This window comes from Lates calcarifer, linkage group LG2 (assembly GCF_001640805.2).
Source record: "Lates calcarifer isolate ASB-BC8 linkage group LG2, TLL_Latcal_v3, whole genome shotgun sequence".
NCBI classification, from domain to species: Eukaryota; Metazoa; Chordata; class Actinopteri; family Centropomidae; genus Lates; species Lates calcarifer.
Window position 1 is genome coordinate 15,844,333 of NC_066834.1, and position 22,380 is coordinate 15,866,712.

A 22,380-nucleotide genomic window follows, 5' to 3' on the forward strand; every position below is an offset into this window, starting at 1 on the left:
AGAAATCATTTGCATCCAAAAGTCCAAGAGTAACTCAAAATTGGCAACTCCAATAAGTATTTTACTGATACCCTAAATACACTAGGGCTGTAATCTTAGGTATTACCATCTGTCTTGTGATTTAGATTGTGATTTTCAACCTAAATTCTACAATTCTAGAGTCCATCATAGATGTTGACTGCAGTTATTCAAATCAAATATCTCATCATTTTTGAGCAGCACTGTTTGAGGCAGATACAAGGCTTGCTAATTTATGAATCTACCAGAGATTCGGTCATTTATGCGGTGCACATTTCCATATCCAAAGCACAACAGAGCTGCACATTCTGCAGAGAGCATTGAGTGGTTGAATCAATAGTTGGAATTGGTGACACAGAACTACTGCTTTCTCTGCACAAAGCCTGAGACGTTAGCCTGTTTAGAATGTTTTTTTTTTTTTTGTGCTTGTCCGCAGCTGAACGCACTGATTCATTTTCACCTCTTGAAGCAAACAAACTAAACTTTTCTCCTCTGCCAGACATTATTTTAGTCAGACAATATCAAAAGGCACCATCTTTCACTCTTTCTGCTTTGTCAGCAGCTGTCAGTGGCATCTCCATTTCATGCATGGATGAGGACATTCTTTCACATGTGGCAGTCCATAAAGCATCTGTTATGAGGTTGTCCGGTTGGCCTCAGTGGTCACACAGCCATCACTCACACTTTCACTCAGTCGCAGAAAAGCATACTGCTGTAAACCTACACGTTCAGCAGATCTGTTTCAAATGAGAATACAGAGTTATGCAGAGAATCCTTCAGTGTAACACCTCTGCTGCTAAGCTTGGCTGCCTCCCAGCTGAAATAGGCCTCAAAGGCACATAGTGTTTCATTATGAAGTTAGTCCCGGTGCTCAGAGGGTTGTCCGCTGTCTCTCCTCCGTGGCACTTCTCTGCAAGACTGCCTCCATTTTCACTCAAACCTTACTGGCTGACCTTGAAACAGAAAAAAACAGTTTTTTTTTCCAGCCAAGATGCCCTCTGAGTTTGCTCTTGCTCTGTGTAATTACTGTAGCTGGTGGGTGGGCAGACAGACACAGGTTGGAGCAATTTACAGAAACATATTTGTCTATCTGTCTAGTGGTTTTTTTTTTCCTTGTAGGGACAAATTATCATGAGGAGGGTTAGCAAAACAAACATTCCTGTACAGTAAGGAAAACCATGTTAAGGTTTTAATTTAGAATTAACACAGGATGTTGAGCTACAGACTTAGAAGATAAAAAGTTATTTAAATATTTTACAGTATTGTGAGTATAGTAACATGATTAGATCTGTGTGTGTGTCTAGATGTAAACAGAAAATCACTGTGGCAGCAGAGCAGCAGTATTTAAGTATACATCATTACTAAGTATAAATAAGTATATACAATTATTATTTTATCTATTGATTCAACTCAGCTGAAAGATTATCTGGACAACAGACATGTATGTTAAAATCTCCTGCAATTAGAACATTCATTGTCATGATTTGGCATCATGATAAAGAGGAGTTCTGAGAATTGATGAAGAAAGCTTAATCCAGATTTAGGGGGTCTGTAGATTAAAAATTTTAAAGGTTCCCTCTAATACTAAAACACAGTGACATGATGAAAAGTCACTCAGGGAGATGAGTGAGTTGTTAAAGTTGTTGTTATACAAAACTGCAAGTCCTCCACCTCCACCAGATATCCTTGGGCAGTTGAAAAAGGAGAAGTTGGGGGGTAAGGATTCTGTCAAGGGAACTAAGTCACCAACATTCAACAAGGTTTCAGATCTGCTTCAGATTTGTTAGCAGTGATAAAATCCTGGCAAATAACAGATTTGTCAGAGAGAGGGAGAGACCTCATATTGGGAAGACCAAAGTTACCAGAGTGACTAAATGTAGGAGTTGGATTTATAATATTGGACTGAGATTGAATTTGGCAAGGTATAGCAACACAGAAGCTAAAAGCTGAAAACAATAGCTAAAGCTTTCATTTGAATGGCAAGAAAAGCTTCTGCAAGAAAAGCTGAATATTTTGCTAGCTGAATGGTTTCTGTAGCAGAGGTAGTTAGCGACCAAAGAATGTACAGAAGAAGAACCAGAATAACAAGATTCTAATTAGTATTAGTTTTATTATTCAAAAACGTCACTACAAACCTGTCCCAATCTACTACAGTGACCTGAAACATGCTCCTAAACAACTTCTACTGAGACAAACTTGGACATCATAATATATAAATATATGGCTACAAACTAGAAAAAACATCAGGCGTCTCTATCCTGCTGAAGTTCGAGCAAAGCAACTGCTGGTAATTTTTACTTTCATGTAAATAAGGTGTTTATGTTATGTGTTATTCCACTGACAAAGTAACAATGATTTTGAGTCTTTATGTTTGAAATGTGGTGATCTCAGGTCTCATCTGTTGTCCGTCTGCTGATTGATTCAAAGTATATTGGTTGTGTGGAAAATGAAATGAATATGATTCATATTTATTCATTGGAAATATTTTCCTCCACATGTCAAATGCATACATGCATATTTAGCTGGCCCTCTGTGCACATGGCCAAACTATCCAGGATGCACTGGCTGTTAATCAGCATTAATTATGTAGAAGAGAATTAATTGACATCTGTCTCCATTTTCCCTAATTAGAACAATCTTTGCACAATCTTTATCTGGAAAACTTTGTGGGGATTTTTTTCCCAGGAAACTATGGAATCTATTTGCAACATGTTTTAATGGATTCCATAGTTTTCTATTTTGTGTTTTCTGACTTTAGTTACAACAGCTAAGGTCTGAGGTTGTGTAAGTGAGAGTGTGATGTGGGCCAACAGGCGTCCAGCGCCTGTCACCACAATGAAACAGCTGTATGATTTATGAGGGAGGGATTTCCAATCTTGGCTCTTAGCAACTGTCCTGGCCCCTTCTGAGTCATTTATTCATTACACACACACACACGTGCAAACATAACTTCACTCTTCCCAAAAGTCCTTAATATGCAACCAACTCCATGGATGGGTTCATGACAGCCAGGGCTAAATTGGGTTGATTTATTTCAATTAGCAGCAGACTCAGGTCCAACACATACAGAAGTGTGAACAACAGCACTGGAAAAATAGGACAGAGGGACAACAAGAAAAATATTGTCTGCACTGGCCATATGCTGTACATCCAACGCTGTGAATAATTTAGTAAGGACGCATGCAGTGTCTCTGGAGGAAACACTGAGCGCCGTTTAATGATCATTTGCTAGGAGGGAGAGGCTGGATTAGCGAACTACAGTACATGTTACGATATTGAAGCAGCATTTGCAGCTATTTTACCTTAAAATAACAATTTCAAAATCATTTTAATGCTACACTGCGATCTCCTGCGAGAAGAATCTATCTGAGTGATGGCCAGCGGCTTAAACCGCTGAAACCACCACTCAGCAGTGTTTCAGTTCAGTGGGGCTACACATTCAGAGCTCCAGTCAAGTGATTGATAGGCTTTGTTTTCTGTACATGAAAACCACTTATTGCTTGTTGCTGCAGAGGCTGCTGTTGCTCAGCAAAGGAACATTGTGTTGCTTCAAGGAGGGTGGATGGATTTCTTTCAGGATCATCAGAAGTCACTTTAATCAAACTTTAAAGTGTCCCTAAATAGTAGTTAGTATAAGTTGATTGCTGAGATGTCAGAATATGGCAACATTGCTAAAAATGTTATTTCTTTTCATTCTTCTTTCAAATTATATGTTCATCATTTAGTAAACTCTCAATTTAGCAGCTCCTTTTCTTTTGCCAAAGAAAAGCAGACCAAAAAACCCTGGTGAAAACTGAGCTATGTTGTTAGGTTTTTTTGAGGATTTAATTGCCTTAAAACCTTATGATTGTACCTCCTAATATAAGACCATCACAAAGGCTAGTGTCTTGTGCCTTGGTTGCCAACAAAAGAAGGGATTCAGGCCTTACCTGAACCACCATGAATTCATCTAACTTTTCACTTCACTCGCTTCCTACAGTGTCGCTCACTTGACTGCGTGGTAAACGTTCATTTATAACACACCATTATCTTGTCATAGCCCTCCCTCCCCTACTATTTGCCATCAGGCTGGCTCCTATCACAGGAGAAGTTAAAGTGGTTTAACTTTAAGGTTTTGATGTAAAGGTGTACACTAGGGTGTACACTGTGACATCACAGGTGGGTGTGGTTTTCTGCTTGTTAAGTTTGACGTCTCGACCAACGGGTCCAACTTCACCAAGGCTCTCCTGTTTTCAAGATGCCGCAGTGCTGTGTCCCGTGTTGTTTTAAATAGATCTGAGTTCAAAAAAACTAGTCAGCTGTTAGTCTACAGAAAGAGAAGAGGAAATAGCTGTAGTTGATAAGTTACAAATCTTAAATGAAAAACACTTTGATGAACACAGGCGCTCATGTTAGCCAGCTAATCTAGCTAACCTTAGCACCCGCTGGGTAAAAGTGGATACCCCTGATATTAGCTCTAGGTTTTATATGGTGTCTCTTGCTATGAGCCTAGATCTTCATGTTTTGGTTGTCAGTCCTTCTCTGTGCTGTCCAGCAGGTGAATAAGGCTGGCTTAGCTAGCGATCTTTGCCCAGGTGAAAAAAGACGGCCTTAGCTAACTATTTTCACTATTTTTGTGCAGTACAGAAAAAAACTGACAACCGAAACATTAGTTAGGTTAGATGGCTAACAGTAGCACCCATTGGTGTCAAACTTTCTAATTTTTAACTGCACCCATTTCCTCTTCTCTTCTGATTTTTTAATTTTAACAATATGGCACAGAGCTTTGCAACATTTGAAAAACAGGAGAGCTTCTGTGAAGTTGGACCCGGAAACAGTATTTTGATCGGTTGTAATGTCACGGCTAAACAAGTGAATAGGTACAGAGGGAAAACCAGTGACCATACAACGCCACCATGAAGCTTGGATATTAAGCCCAAACTGTCATACAAAACTGTCTTACATACACACCTCCTGCTTAAACTAACTTACTGACCTACTGTACTTTACCACCTGCTGTATAATTGACGTGTCTGACCTCAAAATATCCATGTCACCATACTACTCAGAGTATAATGTTATTACTGATGGTAATGAAAGTAAGACTACAGAAATAAGACAGGCGTTGTAGTTATTTGGATGGATCATTTAGCATCCATGTGCATTTGGCCCTTATTTTGAGAGCTAAATATGTTTTTCTTTGCTGAATTCTGCAGCATTTTCATGTAAGTGATTATGCCAGTGCTGGAGTTATGCATCATCAAGCATCAGAGCTAAATCCTGGGGGGGGCTCAGGGGTCATCTCCTTCATTTGACAGAAATTACACCTTATTTGCAGCTGCTTTCTCCATTTCCTTGCTGTCTGCATAAATTAAACCATTCAGACATGCCTTATTAAAAACGCTATTTCTGTTTCAGCCTCTCCTACTTTGCCACTTAAAATATTCCCTTGTTTCTTTTAGTGGGGAGGATATCCTTCCTGCAGACAGTGTTCATAGCAATTTAAACAAAGCAGCCATGGACATAGCAGAACTATAAGAACAGAGCAAATATATGAAGTATACTTCCAGACGTTAAGCTGCTCGTCTAGTTCTTGGAAACTTCAGGGACTAGGGACATTAAAACAGTGACACAAACAAAAGAGTTGTGACAACTTCTCTCAAATGTCACTTTTTAAAAACAATATTTACATACATAACAGAAGCAGAGTGGACAAAGGATATCCAAACAACTTAAGCCTTTAGTACACTAAGGTTACAAATCTGTTTACAGATACTAAAAAAATTGAACATATCATGTACAGTATGTCACACCAGATATAAATTTGAAAGCAGTTTCCCAACACCATTATGATTCACGTGATTAAATTAAAAATAAAACATGTAATATCTAGCAGAATTGAAATGTTATCCTAACATTAATTATTACATCCTTAATTCATGAGTTTAGAGCACACTGAGTTTGGAGGGAAACACACTCACACTGCATCTCTTTCACTTGTTTTTATGGCAGAAACATGTAATCAAACGCATCCTCCTCTAGGTGGTGGAATGTGGATAATAGCCTAGTTCACTTGTGTTTAAGAAATTAGCCTTATTATTATATATACCTTCTTTATTAACATAAGTCATCTTGACCTAAATATATACATGAACACAAATACTTCCTAACACCTACACGTTTATGGAGAGTGGGATGTGTGATAGTGTTGGGTGTGAGATTGATTGCAAAGCAATTAGAGTTTAAATGAGTGTTTAATGACACTGTTAACAACACATGATTTATTCAACATTATTAATGAGGTGTTACTTTGTGGGGGAATAGACTATAAGACCAGCCTGAACTCCCTCTGCACTAGTGCAGCATGCAGACTGAGGAAATTACAAAACCAACCACAACCAACAGCAAACATTCAGTACTGATTCTACTGTTGTACGGTAAAAACACCACAACTGATTTAAAGCAACACTATGCAACTATTATAAATTATTTTTTTGAATAAGAGCTTCAAAATCATTTTAATGGTACACTGACTTGTAATAGTTCCCACTCTGCACTCCAAACACCTTGCTTTATGTAATCTAGCTTGAATGGGTACAGTCTCACAAGAAGTGCATAATGCTTGAGTAAAGTACACAAGGCTTTAGGCACCATGTTGCATATAGAAGAAGCTAGCTTGGTAATTCCTTCTTTCATTTATCGACCCCTTTGATTAATTCCGTGTTTTTTACCTGAATAGTTAATAATCGTGAGCTGTTAGCGTCGAGGGGTACTCTGAACCTAGTGCGTAGAACACCGAATTTAATGTGGTCACATCCTGTAATGACCACTTGTGGCTGTAGCTGCTGCTGTTGCCACATGTCATGAAAAGTTTTGCATGTACCTGTACTCCAGAGTGTGAAATGACAAAAGTTCTCACCTTTTTCCACCTACTCTACTTTTACATGGTACGAACTAACTGTCACCTGTATAAATGGAGGCATATACAACCATAAATAGTTTTAGAGACTCTGTTGAGTATAGAGTTTAACTTGCTGGCAGCAGTGTAGGTGGTGACTGACTAAATCAAGTTTTCTGTAACTGTCCGTACTAATTGCTGAGATCGTTCAGGTCTACAAAGCTGCACAAACTCAGGTGCTGCTGATACCAACTCTCATACACACTCGCTGCCCTCGAAAATTCCCGAATGTGCTTAACTACAATAGCAAAGAGACTGTCTGGTGGCTTTGGGGCTTGCCAGATTCTTTGACATACTGGAGTCTACAGTACTTGTTAGCCTGTATACCCATGGATATTACTAATGATTTCTGCTGCCTGCAGATTTCAGACTTGCTGCTGCAGTTTGGTTGAGAGTTTCACAACTTTTAGTGCCTGTTAGTGTCAATAATCTCCTTGCATTTTGATTTGAATATTGTTGGTAGAGTTTTGTGTAAAATTCACATGTAGCATCAACATAATTATGACAGTAAGTTAAGTAAAAATGACTCTTGTTACCAGCTTCATGTAGTCTACAATTTCATATTTTGGCAGGATAACAAAGCATATTGTTTTACGTCCACTTGATACTGGCATATCGTGTTAGTGTAATCTGCACTTTTGTGGCCTGAAAGTTGTGCAACATCTAATACTCAATTCGTTTAGAGGCCCAGACTCTGTATAAAGTGAACTAACAGTTGACACTTGATGGCACTATCAGGGTGATGTTCCTGCATGTTTTCCCACACAATTCAACCTTAGTTTCAGGTCTAATACTAGGTGCAACTTCTGTGTCCTCTTTGGATTGGGCTTTGAAACTTTTCAGTTTCAGTATTAATGAAATAAATATCATTGCAACTATTGAAGCAGAGGGCTGTGAATTATTCAACATATCCCAGATAGCGGTCCCATCATTTACTCAGCAGGTAAAAATCTAATTTCCATATAAAACCTACTGCTGTGTCTATGCAAATATCCTTATCATTCAACCAAAGTGGCCATACTTGGCTCTATGTAGATTCCTGGATTTCTGATTTCAATGGCACAATGACAGCATTATGTGAGAATATAGTGGGATGCCCTCCTTAGGCAATCCCCATTAACATAGCTGTGAATGCAGTTAAAGTTAGAGCAGAGGAGAAACTGAGTTTTATTATTGCAGGAATTACTCTTCCTCTATCTCTCTATGTTCTGTGTTCATACTGGTCTGTCATGTATTAATTGATCATAAAATGTACAAACACAATGTATTTAAGTTAATAACTCACAGAATCTTTTGTGTCTTTATTGAACACACCCATTAAACCTGCACAGTGTTGATGGAAAAAGTAAATGAACCCATGGAGTTAATAACTGGTCAACCTCTCTTGGCAGCAATAACCTCAAACAAGCTCTATTGGTAGCTGCAGATCAGACCTGCACAATAATCAGGAGGAAATTTGGACCATACTTCAAACAGAACTGCTATTCTTAGGATGTCTAGTGTGCACAGCTCTCGTGAGGTCATTTCTTAGCAGGGTTTTCCATAAGTGCATACATGTCCAGCTTGGTACCATGAGTATTCAAGTTGATTGAAGTGTTAAACAACTCTTACAACTCACTACATTTCAGTTGTAGTTTCAGATTCCTTCAGTGTTCATAGTTTTTATTGGGAGCTGAATTATCCTCAGAGGTCTCCTCCTTCCCAAAACAAACAGACCTGATTATTAAAACTGTAAGAAATACTAAGATCCAGACATCCGATGACAAAAATCCTTCACTCGGTTTAAGATTGTAGGTATTACATTATAAAAAGTGATGATGACATGACTTGAAACCGTGAGAAAGTAGACAGCTGAAAATGTTTTGATGCCTGGCCATCCAGCCAACTGCCTGCTTAGCATCTCATGTCTATTTTATTGTTAAACCAGCCCCAAATTAAAATGCTCCCTCTACCATCTTTTACCGTTTGGATGATGTTTTCGTGTTGGTATGCAGTGCCGTTTTCACATCATACATGATGCTGTGTGTCCTTCCCAAACAATTAAATCTTATTTTCATCAGCCCACAGCAGATCTCTCTGTAGTTTTTTGCCATGGACACCACGCTCCATGCAAATATGCACCATGATGTGCAAAGGTAGACTCATGAACCGATGATTGTGTTAAGCCTTACGCTGTTACTCTGAGGTTGGAGTCATTTCAGCAGGTGCCCACTCAAAGGAGAGTACATATAGTACTATATCATCTCCATTTTTACATAATTTGTTTAACTATGGACTGATGGATATCTAAGCTCTTTGAGAATACGTTTTAGCACTTTCCAGCATCATGCAAATCAACAATGCTTGATCATAAATCTTCTGAGATCTCCTGTTGCAAGGCCTTGTTCATATCAGTAGACACCTCTTGTGAAAAGAAAACTCTAAACGCTTGTTTAATATAAGTTAAAGCAGCTCTAACCCACACTAATGTTGTTTAATTGATTGGACTCCCAGTTTGCGAAATCCTGCCTCGAGTCAGTGGTTATGTGCCATGAAAGGTCAATGGGCTTCATTCTCAAGGGACCTTGAATATCTGCACCAACCCTTAAGACAATCCATCCAATCAGTAAAGGAAACAAACCCATTTCCTCAAAACACTGACTAACAGACAGAAAATATGAGAAAGGGAAAATGAGGATATGAAAGGTAGGAAGATATGTGGGTGGAGAGTGTGGGGAAAGAGGAATGAGCAGAGAGCAGATAGAGGGAATGATATGATGGATATAAAAAGGGAGGGAGTGGTTGACAGGATGTACTGGTGAGCAGAAATTGGCAATCAGCAGGGATTCTTCCTTTTATTAGGAAAGATGTATCACCCTCAAACTCACAAAATAACACACATACAGGCAAGATTACAGTGTCTGCTTACTTTGATTATCTACTGTATCTATCTAATCTCAGTTTTGGAATGGTTTATTATCCTGGTGATGATGAGAGGACTGTAACAAACTGTTATGGGTAGAGTAGAAGTGATGGTTGAAGATAACCTGGTGGGTGAGATACCACTCCTCAGGGGTGGAGAGGGATGATGGGGTATGGAAGAGGAAGTGTTAATGAAATCACAGCATCCAGCAGAGATTATTCACTCCATTTCCTCTCTCTTCGGCTCTCCCTTTCCAGCAGCTGAAACAACAATGACCTGATGCTGACTGTGTTTTTATGTCCTTGTTTTTAATGTCAAACAGTGAAGGGGACTGTGGAAAGGTAGTTAAGGCTGCATTCTCATAGAGTCATACTCTAAAGGTCAATGATATGAACCCGATTTATGAGAAATGTCCATAACCTGCTTTATATATTGTTGTGTGGTGGAAAGAGTGATTTGGGTCATCCAGAGTTCCAGTCAGTTTTTTGCATAGACAGTGTTAGGTGGCTGACAGATGGAGCACTTTAATGTTTAGATGGACTTAAAACTCTCCTGGTTGAATCATTAGCAATACCTCGTTAAACAACAACCACCTGTTTTCATATATAGTATAACTGCAGCTACCTAGAAGCAATGAGCCAGTCAAAACCTAAGCTTAAGACACTAAATCATCCCTTTTTGCAACCAGATCAATTTTACACATTTTGCTGTAGTTTTATCTCTAACTGACCAATCCTAAGCAACAGGCATCTGTCTTATTTACTGTTGCTATGTCAGATAACATGATGATGTACTACTGTTGTATTGTTTAGATTTACATTTAGGCTATTTACTCAAACAGAAACCACATCTTGATTCTAAAGGTACCTTTGAGTAGCTGAGTACTGATGTTTAACTAGATTTGCAGGCTTTAGAAATGGATTAAAACAATACAATCCCCTAAACGTATCTTGTAACCAATCCAAAGTGTATGCATAGTTTGTACCATATAGCATTAATGTAAGAACCCAGCATACAAGGCATTGCAGTGGAAAGATAATAAAGTTTGTGCTTGGCTGTTAGTGATGCAGTAAAGTAATCGGAAACCCAACACCCCTGCACCCCATGCCCATCAACAATGAAACAGCTGAAATGTTGGACAGCTTCAAATATCTTGGATTCACACAGGACAATAAACTCAGACCAACATGCAAAAGACATTCAAAGACAGTTGTCATCAAAGACAATCAATAATCCAGAAAATGGCTGGATGAAGACAATAGAAGAAGTGGCTCAGATGTAGCTAAGCTCAGAAATGAAAGGACATACTGAAATGTGTGCAAGGGAAAAACATGTATTTTGACATTTGAAATAAAATGACGTGCCTGTTGCATTAGTGCATTAACCTGTTGCCTCATGACTCACAAAAAATAATAGAGCTTTCTTTTAGCCTTTGCTATTAAGCTTTTACGTCTTTCTTGTCAATTTAATTTGATTTAAATTGTCAGATCTTTCAAGGAGTCTCTCCCCACACACTGTCATTACAGGCATATAAGTTAACATTACTCTGTCAGTGTCAGTGGCCAGCTTCTGCATCAAAGTCTATACTGGAAGTTCACTACACACCCATACATACAAACACAGTGTTTTCCATTCAAACGGAGGACTAGATGACCCTTCTAGATCCCTTCTTGAGATTCTAAACCAAAACCAGTCAAGGACAGGACAGTTAGAAACTTGTCCTGAAGCCACTCTAGCTTTGTGTTGGTTGTATGCTTCGTGTATTGTCGTGCTGAAAGGTGAACCATTCCTCCAGTCTCAGGTTGTGTGCACTCTGGTACAGGTTTCATTCAAGCACCTCTCTGTATTTTATTGTCCTCTCAATTCTGACCAGTATCCTTGTCCCTGCCACTGAGAAACACTCCCTTAGTATTTCCAGGTGATTTGCCAGACATAGTGTTGGACCCCAAAGGGTTCAATTTTTGTCTCATTAGACCAGATAATCCTTTTCCTCATGCTCTCAGAGTCCTTTAAATGTCAACTGCCAAACTCCAAGTGGGCTGTCATATGCCTTTTACTCAAATTGGCTTCCGTCCAGCTACTCTAAAGGCCTAATTGATAATACTAAGATGGTTTTCTTTCTGGCAGGTTCTCCTGTCTCTGCAGAGGACCTCTGTTACAGTGACAGATGGGTTCTTGATCACCTCCCTGATCAAGGCCTTTCTTACTCGGGCCATCAGCTTTGCTTGATGGCCAAATGTAATGAGAGTCCTGATTCCTGAAAACATATTTTCATTTTGTCATTATGAATTATTGAATTTAGCTTGATGAGCAAAATGGCAACTTCCTCCATTTAAAATTAAATTTACAGTACAATGCTTTCTGAACATTCTAAAGAAAGGCTGCATGGTCTTTGAGACTGTTATCCTGTAAAACAAGCTCATAGGTCATTTGTGCAGCATCTTATATGACCCACAGTTACGTGTTGTTGTTAGGCAACATCTAGAGGCCATATTATTATGAAGGGAACAAAGTAGGTGACATTGTATAAAGAGCAACAAAGTCTGTGTTAGGTGGAGGTTGAGATGGATGGATGGGTCAACAAAACACATTTCACACAGCAGACCACTGTTTGGTCCCTGTTTGAACCCAGTTGTCAGTGTTGTTTCTTTAATCCATTACTGTTTCACAACCAGTTTTAACCCAAACCAGGATCTTTTCCTAAACCTAACCAAACTTAGACCACTCCACAATGTCAACTTTGTGTTTATTATTATTATTATGACAATGAAGTTCCAATACACCTGCCACTAGTGCACTCCTACATACCATATCTGGGGTACAGGAATAAGCAACATATATGGTGTTTTAGGTTGGAGGACTTGTTGCTTTTTTCACTTGTTCCCTTTTCCATATCTCCCTGCTGATATCAGACAGTCTATTGACTCTATTGAGTTCTTTTAAATCCCAACTTAAAACTCATCTTTTGCTTAATTGTCAGTCAGTTGCTTATTCTTTGATCGCTTCATGCATTTTACAACTTTCTATGCTTAAAAAAAAAGCTTTAGTGTCGGGTTATATTAAAAAAAAAAAAAAAACATCACATACAGCACATAAGCACTGTGACATAACCAATCTTTGGCATTCCTACGAAAATGTTTCTGACAGAAAACCCTGCGGTGGTGGTGGACAGGGACAGGAGACATGATCATGATCTCAGGCCTGACTCGTGCAGCAGGTTTTAGTCCCAGCTGGTGTTGTTATAAAATGAGACATTAACATAATCTGTGATGTATCATAAATATTCATAACACACAGTTGGCCCCCACAGCCATGAGCTAAGACACATTTATGACTCTGCTGGTTGACTTTAACGCTAAGACTGATCACAGAGGCCCATGTTCAGGTTGAAATTACCCTGATTAAATTATTCAACAATGGAAATAACTCAGCACCATGTCATGTATATAGTAGGTTGTTCCTTCCTTCCCTGGCTTTCAGGTTTTCACAAGTCAGTTGTACAGCATGTATTGGGTTGTTTTAAATAGTGTGTATTCTCAGACTATTGAAAGTGTCAAAGCCAGGATATTTTTAACCGCATGCTACCACTACATGGAACTACTTTAATATGCACAGTGCATTCAGAAAGTATTGAAACCCCTTCACTTTTCCCACATTTTGTAATCTTGCACTCTTATAAAGTCTTACAAAGTCTGTCTCGCAAAGCAAAACAGAATTTTAGTATTAGTATTAGTATTTAGAATTTATTAAATATTTGACCTAAATATTCAGACCCTTTGCAAAGACACTTGAAATTTAGCTTAGGTTCCTCCTGTTATTTGAAAGAACTATGTCACACTGTGGCTATAGCTCTGTAGCTTAGAGAACAGCATTGTTGTTTTTTCTCTAGGAGTAGGACTATATATAATGTATGTATAATGTAATATAACTATAATGTGCGCAGACAATGACATACTCTGACAATAAATCAAATGGGAGATGCACTGCTATTCAAATGACCACAGCACTGCTTGTTAACGTACATGTATGAAAATGTATCACCACTATTGTTCTTGGGGTTCATTCAGTAGTTCACAGCTTGGGACATGTTCAGATCACAGTCCAGCTGCAGTACAGGATCGACGAATCAATGAATGTATGAACATGTGAGTGAGAAGTCATGAGCTATATTTCATTTCTGGTCTCTTTGAGGTTGAGTGTACAATAAGTTTGTCATGCCACAGATAGGCAATGTTCTCTCACTCCATTGACCTCAAATAAATCGTTTTTGATTAGGTTGATAGACCCTCTTGGCTTTTGATGAACAGACTTTGGGAAGTCTTCATTGACAATGATAGACTTGACCCTGGTGTCAGATAGTGAATTTCTTCCAGATCTATGATATCTCTCCAGGTCCATTTGTAGCTTCCCATGCAGCAGCTCTTTCACTGTGTCTTCTGTATCAGACTATTTGTCACTGACGCATTCCTGGATGCCATCAATAATCATATTATTGCCTCCGCACTGGCCTTCAAGATGATGTTTCAACATCATTCCTGGTATCTTTACCAATATCAGCCAACACTTTGTAGTGTGTTAATTGTCAAATTCCCTTTGGTTTAGCTCCAAACTGGCTTTGAGGTCACTGAAAACTAAATAGCAACATAAGTCCATTTGTTGGAAGAAACAACAAAGATTTCAACACAAGATTGAAAGTTTCTTGCTTGTGCTGCTCTACCAAGATTTATTTACGTCCTTTTAGTGATTTAGGAGTTCATGCAGCTGTGCCAGCAAGTGTGATACAACCATTTGTTTTCTCAGAATATTAAAATTATGTTGAACTAAAAATTTCACTGCTTTTAGGGGAGCTGAGCCCCTTTGACTTAATGAAATTCTAACACTACAAAGGCTGCCAATTCAAAGGACTCACACCTATCAACCATCGTAGGAGCCACATATCCTATATGTCATCTTGGCATCTTGAGGGATTCTGACCTATAAGTCATCCTTAGCGACAAACAAACAAAATATGTAGATAAATCCTGCCTAATATGCTCTGAATTTTGAAGCAACTAAATCACAACTACAAACGCAGCTGTGCAGGTGATACATACTGGGTTGATTGCAAATTAGCAGCTTTTGTCAGCTGCAAAACATGTCTGGCAATCAGCAATTTCATGTGAGTTTTCAAAGCAACCAACAGAGCTCCAAAGAGGCAAGGCTGTCAGTGCTCAGTGCAATTATTATGTATTGTATATGTAGTGCAGTTCACAGTAAAAAATTGTAAATATACAGTACATCTTGTAAAGTGCAAATAACAGTCATAAACTGCTAATCCTTTTGTCAGTATTTTACTTTAAAAGCAGAAAATACAGTTTGTTTTTTGGCTGTTTTTACAAAAACAGTAGTAAACTGTATATTTTAGCAACAGCAAGATACTGTAAAATTTACAGTAAGATAATGGCAACCTTGCTGCGATCAGTGAAAAGGTTTGTGAACCCCCAGGCTGTTGACAATAACAAAACCTAACTGGAGTTAGACATTAGCAAATCTGGAGTCCAGTCAATGAAACAAGATTAGAGGTGACAGCTACTTGGACTTACGTTATCCTCCTGAGAAGTGTTGATAGTGTATGCATTTTTAATTTCTCCTAGCTTTTTGGCATCAGTAGGACCTGATTAATATAAAAACAAAATCATGTGTTTGAACAGGAAGTAGTTTTTGAATAAAATGAATTCAGCATATGGGGACAATGGGTTTATTTTACTGTGTAACAAAATAAAGTCATTGGTGTATAAAACTGTGAATGAAACTATTTCCTTGCCTAAACATGGCTGTGCAAAAACAAAAATTGCCAACAATGCAACACATCTAAAATTGTGCAACATTTTGTAACTCTAGAAATTTTCCTTCTACCATACTCCAAACTAGGAATCTGTAAGTCACACTTGTTGGCCTGTGTGAATTTCTGCTAACATTTACTAACAGGCTATGAACAGCAGCTCTCACTCTGTTTGTCTCTCAGTGAAATGATGAATAAACATCTATAAAACTGAAAAATAAAATATGAATGGTTGTTCCTCTGATATTTTGATCTTGAGCTCGGCTGTAGAGTGTGTTGACAGAGATTGCTGCCATTTTGTTTTTACACTGTTGAGTGCATTGTGATTTTGTTAACACTACAACAGGTCTGAGTTTACGAAAATGAAGTATAAGGTGCAGCAAACCCAAAATGTAATGTCTCCGTATGAGGACACAGAGTCTTAGGAGGTTAAGATTGTACCCCACTCAGAATTTTATCAGTCGGATTTTGCTGTAAAGTATGAAGATTTTACTGTTTGTTCCTTTTTTCAGAATCAATCAGAAAATCCACTGGCAGGAGTCTTAGTGACGATTTTGATGTTTTCTGTGAATAAAAGTTTCCACACAGTCAGATAAAGTAAAAGCTGGCGTCTTGGTCATAGCTCAGTTATGAAATCCTACCCCACCGTGGAGTGTCTCTCCTGCTGGGCTGCTGACAGTGCTGTCGGTCAGACACCAGATTTGAGAATATTGGTTGCACTGTCCTGCTTCACAGTGTCTGGTGTTGCTCGGCTCTTTGTTTCCATCACCATCTCTACTTCCATCACAGTTAGTTTTGTGGTACCGTCATTTTAAGATGAGACTTGATTGTAAAGTTTACAGCCTGCATTGCTGTTTGTGCTGTGAGGCAGCTGAAGAAAAGTGTAATGAGTGACATTTTGTGAGTCAGCTTCTCAATGGATGCATCAACTCACTGATTTTTAGGGGGGCAGCCACACTACACTGAATTTTCAATGAGAGCCCTAGCCTAGAGTAACAACTAAAGGCTTGAAGAGCTGGTGATGATGAATAAGTTTGTTTGATAAAGATATTTAATACTATAATTGTTTGTTTGTGGCCCTGCGATGGACTGGCGATCTGTACAGGGTGTACCCCACCTCTCGCCCAATGACAGCTGGGATAGACTCCATGCCCCCCCGTGACCCTTAAAACATCAGCCATATAGATAATGGATGGATGGATTGTTGGATTTGTTACTAGCTTAAGCATAGCAGCTCACATACACACAGAAAACTCTGGGTCACTCTCTCACTGTCTATATTTGAAAGAGTAAGGGTGAGAGAGAGTCTAAAAAGGCAAAATGGGCAGTTGCATCTGCAGGCACTGCTTAACTGATTAAGCTTTCATATAGCTTCAATATTCCTCTGGCAATGATGCCCAATAGTCACCAACGTCCTTTTGCAGCAAAACATATTATTGGATGTTTATATTAGAAGCAATCAGGAACCATTAGCCATTAAGATGTACATTAAAAAACTGTTAAGCTTTATTTGCACTTCTTTTCATGTAATTGTCTGTTAATGTTTGTTGCAAATGAATTCTTTGTTTCAAGTATTTAGCAGTTAGTAAAACCTTTCTTTTTTTTACCTCCATATAAACAACAGCATGACATTAGGAGCAGAATACTGGCACAGAACATCAGGTTTTAGCAGGTTATCAATACAGCCATTGAATTAGTACTTTAACCTGTATGATGCTATTATAACAATATTTTGACAAGTCATAGTATGAAAACCACAAGTTGAATTAATGACATTAATATAAAACCTTTAGCTGAGTTTGTTGTGTAAATATAGCTTTGAGTTCAAGTTTTGAGTTCATGGACCGGCACTGGTGATTGACTGTCTACTCATCATTCTCATACAGGACTTCATCAATGAGCACATCGTTGTCATCGACAGGAATTTCCTGACACAGCTGCTCTTTGAAGGCCAAGGCGATGGTGTAGGGCTTTCCTTTGGGGTGTCTGATGCAGCGCTCCAGGTAAGTGTCATAGAAACCTTTGCCTCGTCCCAAACGCTTCCCCAACTGGTCAAAACCCAGGCCTGGCATCAAGATCAGGTCGAGACCTCCTGGAGGGTGAGTAGATGGTAGATATTAAAAGAAAAAAATAACATAAGACATTAAAGTTTCTGATCTCCCAATAATACAAATTGTGTTATAAACTGTGGATTCAGCCAGAAGACAGCATTGCAGCAGCTGTGGTGCGACTCTTCTCAGACTACTACATGATGAAACAATGGTGAAACTGAGGTCAGACACTTTTTTTTTAGCCACACCAGCTGCATGAAAAATTTGCCATTCAAGGGTTGAAATCATGGCTGGAGATTATTAATAATAATAATTCTCAGATGCTGTTGAACTGCAGTCTCGTCCCACCACTGAGCCATTTTCCCAGTACTGATGTAAAACTTGTGTACTGGCAGATAGAAAGGGTTTCCTCTGCTGGCTTAGTTGACATGACAGTATCTGTTCAGCCCAGATGCATCTTTGTCATCCAGTAACTCATCTCTGACCACATAGATATGCTCACATTCCTTATAGTAGATAGTATTTGTTTATATCAGATATTAGATGTATATTTTGAGCTGTGCAAGTGACGCAAATGTGGTCTTACTTTTAAGATTAGAAGTAGAAGCATTTAATCACCTTTCTTAACTTAGAAAGTATCTTGGCCAAAATTTACAAGAGCTCCAGAGGAGTCCTAACCTGTTGGGAGTTGCTAGGAAATAACACTGAGGTAGAGACGGACACAGTATCAGTGGCAGAGGAGATGTTCATTAATCACTATGAGCCTATTAAAAGATAACATTTTGGCTAAATGTATTTTTTGACCGAAGTTTAGCAGAATGCAAAAGAAAGAGCAGCATGTTCTCTCCACATTTAAACCAAGGTCTTCACAACATCATCGTGACAAAGACAAAGCATCTTTGAATCAATGATTTTTGAGTCTGTCACAACCAACGACCTTCACGGTAATAAATCCTCCTTGGATCACTTATACAGCTCCTGTGCAGATTCATTAATTTCCCAACCACTCAGCATGAAGTCGCAAACAAGCTGCATTCACCCAAATGTTTCCAACATAACTGCTGCGTGTGCAGCATTTCACAATGCATGCAAGACGCAGGGCTAATATTGGCTTTGTAAAAAGATGTAATTGGATAGAGCTGGATTATATCACTGAGTCAAGTTATTTAGCCTATAAATCTAAACTGCTAAAACATTTATTATTTAATCCATGTGAGAGGCTTTCAGCTGTTTACTCACAATGTGAATGTCTTACTGGTAAACATCACTGTAAGGTTTAAATATTAATAAATACATACATAACTTGTATATTGTGCAAGTGCATGATGGGACTGTATGGGGTGTGCTCTTGCTAAAGCTGATTTTTCAAGAGCATTATTTTAGTTTTTACAATGCAGAAATAACTGTTAACTATTTCGATAATTGATTGATGATTGATTTTCTGAATCCAAACATAGTCTTTTTCCAACCTTTTAAATGTGAGAATTTCCTGTTTCTCTTTGTCTTGACATTATAGTAAATTGAATACCTTTAGGCTTTTTGACCTTTGGTCCGTCAAGGCGAGACATTTGATGACATTATTCTGGGTCGTGGGAAATATCTGGATTCAGCCAAAAGAAATTAAATATATAGGGATAAAGGTCAGTGGCTTGACTGGCAAAAATGCAGATTTTTTTGGTCAGATGAAGATACTGTATGCATGAGTAACCATGCACAGTTATTTCCTTGATGACTGAGGGTAAACCTCTTTAGAGGAACAACAGCTCCATCTGCTGGTGAATGTGGTATTTGAGTCTGGCTCAGCAACAAGTCAATTTATTCACAAGAACATGAACATTACAGAGAGATTATTTGATTATTAATCAAATAAATACAAAAATTAATAAAAGTGTATGGAGTATAGTATAGAGTGTGGTAAGGCATGGCTTCATCATGACAAGGCTACAGTAAAAAGATGGATCTTTAGACTGATTTTAAACATATCAATGAAGGGGAGGATCTAATTGTTGGTGGCAAACTATTCCACAATTCAAGGCCAACAACTGAAAATGCTCAATCACCTTTATGGTTTTTAACTGGGGGCTTGGACTGGAGAACAGTGATAACGTAGCAGATCTGAGATTTAACCTGCCTGTCCACGCAGTGCAGTGACAACTGAGTTGATTTATTTATCAAATTTTAAAACGGAATCAAATATAACACCAAGATTTATTACAGTGAGTTTACATTCAATGACAGATGCCTGAGGGCATTGATTGCGGTTGTGGAGCTTGATTTACTTTAAGCTTTTTTCTGTCTATGATTTTACATCTTCAATGGAATTCAGAAAGTATTCAGATCCCTTTGCTTGTTTGACGTTTTGTTGTGTTAAAATAATTTCAATTCATTTTTTCCCCTCATCAAACAGAGAAATGATCATGAACTACATTTTTAAATTATTATTTGTCCAAAATTCAAAATTGGGAACTATGAATGTGAACTAGTTCACTTTAAACTGTGTGAACTGCACTTTGTGCTAGCTCTTGTTAGGCATGAACTTGCACAACACTAGAAAAGGAGCCAACACCGAGAGACATCAGGCTATAAAACCAATTTGCTGTGAGCATACATGGTCCCCAAAAAAGTATTTCAAGTGATTGCTGAGTGTTACAGCAATCAGGAAAAACACCCCATGCCTCGGTTGATTGTTGACTGAGAGACCAGAGGTTAAAACATGTCTGTTGACATGACTGTTTGTGTACATGCTTACCTGTGGCCAGCGCCTCCTCTCTGCTGTTGTCGTCCTCAGCAGGCTGTCTGATGTTCCAGGACGTCAGAGGCAGTGTCTCTATGTCCTGCAGACTGTTCAGCTTCAACATGTCCATATGACTGCTGTTGCTCTTATATCTGGGGATGAAGCAGCTTTTTCCCAGTTTAAACACGTGTTTGATGATTTCCTTGGTGCGTACTTCATCATCCATGCTGAGAAACACTGCGATCCGCTCAGAGGACACATACTTTGGGTGTTTAAACAGCTAAAAGAAAAAATAATAATATATAAAGAATCGGTGACATTATCACTGAATAAATTACATTCACATAGAAATCAATTCTAATCCTCAATGATTGATTCACAAATAAAGTATCATTCTTGTCTGCGAACAATATTATATTTTTTTTCTCAGTAAAAGCATTATACTTGTACTGAAATGATTAGTTGAATAATCAGTCGATAGAAAATCAAATATTTAATACTGCTAGCCTCCATTTAAATGTCTGATTCGAAGCTATATAGCAAGATTTGTGGTACTCAGTTTTTTATGTAGGACCAAATAACTTCTAGGTAACAGAACTATATTTATGCTACACAGAATTTGGTTGCAGGTACGTGAAAACTATTGTCATGAATACAAGTCGCTTTTATTGTGTAACTAAATGATTAAATGCTGCATATAGGTGAGTCATTGTTAATGCTAATTTGTTACACCTGCGCCTTTCTTGCAATGACGTCACATGATGTTTTGTCATGTTGTGATCAAGTCTGACGTTACCAAGCCAGACTGGATTAAAAAATATGACAATTTAAGAGTTCATCTGATCATCAGCTGCTACGTAACGACTTCGACCTAATTTGAAAACTTCGGTAGGTGTAGCTGAACTAACCAATGAATTCGGCGTGGTTTATAAACACCAGAATCACTTTATTTTTCTGTAACTGTTTTTGTTTACTTCCACGATGTCATGTGTTTTTATTGGACCGAAGGAAAGCAACATTTTACCTAGATAAGTGCTTCATGTTATTGCAGATGTAAGCCAAACGGAAAAACTGAACCTATGAATTCCTATAGACGTACCAGGTCACATTCATTTATTTTAACATGTTACCTTCTGTGAAACGACCAGGGACTGTCGTTGTTTCTCGCCGTCACTCAGCGCTGCAACCCGTCGCTTTATCTCTGTCCTCAGAGCTTGTTTTGCTGCTCTCAGGGCAGCCATTCCTGCTCTGCTATCTTTGAATTAATCGAAGTAAAAGAAAGATAATTTAAGAAATGTGTGAAGTGTAATCTGAATACGTGTTGGCTGTGAGCAGTACTGCTGCTGTGGAAGAAACGGTTTCGACACAACGTTTTGCTTCATGCAACTTTCGAGAAGTTAAACATTAACAAATAAGAACACATGGTGCAGACCGAGCAAAAACTTTCACCCCAACTCCATCAATACATCCATGCTCAGGACTTACAGTAAACAGTCATGTGGCAATAATACGGCGCCGCATGTTTGTGACGTTAGCTGTGCACCGGAAGTTCAGTGTATACGTTTTTAAAGGAACAATCTGTAATTTTAAAAAACGCCATAAACGCCGCGTATCCACAGCATTTTGTGTCTCTGAACCGATTTTTTCAGTCATATTCTAAATTAAATTGAGTTTACCATCCTAGTTGATAAAATTGTTTTTAACAGATAAAGAAACATGCATTTTGTCAGCAATAATAACTATAATTCCCATGAGGCTTTGACAAGTGCCAGTGGCTATGATTTCTGTTAAATGGTCATAAAATGATTTGTTTTATCCTGGATGAAAGTGTAAGTACACTAATAGATGTCACATCATGTACTTTTACTAATCTCATAATAAACTGGGGGCCATTCAACAAAACTGATTTCCTATCTG

At 38.4% G+C, this 22,380-nt stretch overlaps 1 protein-coding gene across 1 annotated transcript; it reads right to left on the bottom strand.

Moving 5' to 3' along the window:
• Positions 1–17,162: 17,162 nt before the first annotated feature.
• Positions 17,163–21,969, bottom strand: mthfs (5,10-methenyltetrahydrofolate synthetase (5-formyltetrahydrofolate cyclo-ligase)). Its single transcript, XM_051076206.1, has 3 exons — positions 21,594–21,969; positions 20,479–20,743; positions 17,163–17,770 (listed from the first exon to the last, which is right to left on the bottom strand). Exons 1-3 carry the CDS (start codon positions 21,702–21,704, stop codon positions 17,544–17,546), a joined length of 603 nt encoding a protein of 200 aa, XP_050932163.1. The 5' UTR covers positions 21,705–21,969; the 3' UTR covers positions 17,163–17,543.
• Positions 21,970–22,380: the final 411 nt, after the last annotated feature.

Bases quoted from the DNA above. Each gene is read 5' to 3' on its own strand.
- mthfs (XM_051076206.1), bottom strand. From the start codon at position 21,704: ATGGCTGCCCTGAGAGCAGCAAAACAAGCTCTGAGGACAGAGATAAAG. The intron at 20,744-21,593 runs GTAACATGTTAA...TTTTTCTTTTAG, and splicing joins CCCTGGTCGTTTCACAGAAG to CTGTTTAAACACCCAAAGTA. The intron at 17,771-20,478 runs GTAAGCATGTAC...CTCACCCTCCAG, and splicing joins AGAGGAGGCGCTGGCCACAG to GAGGTCTCGACCTGATCTTG.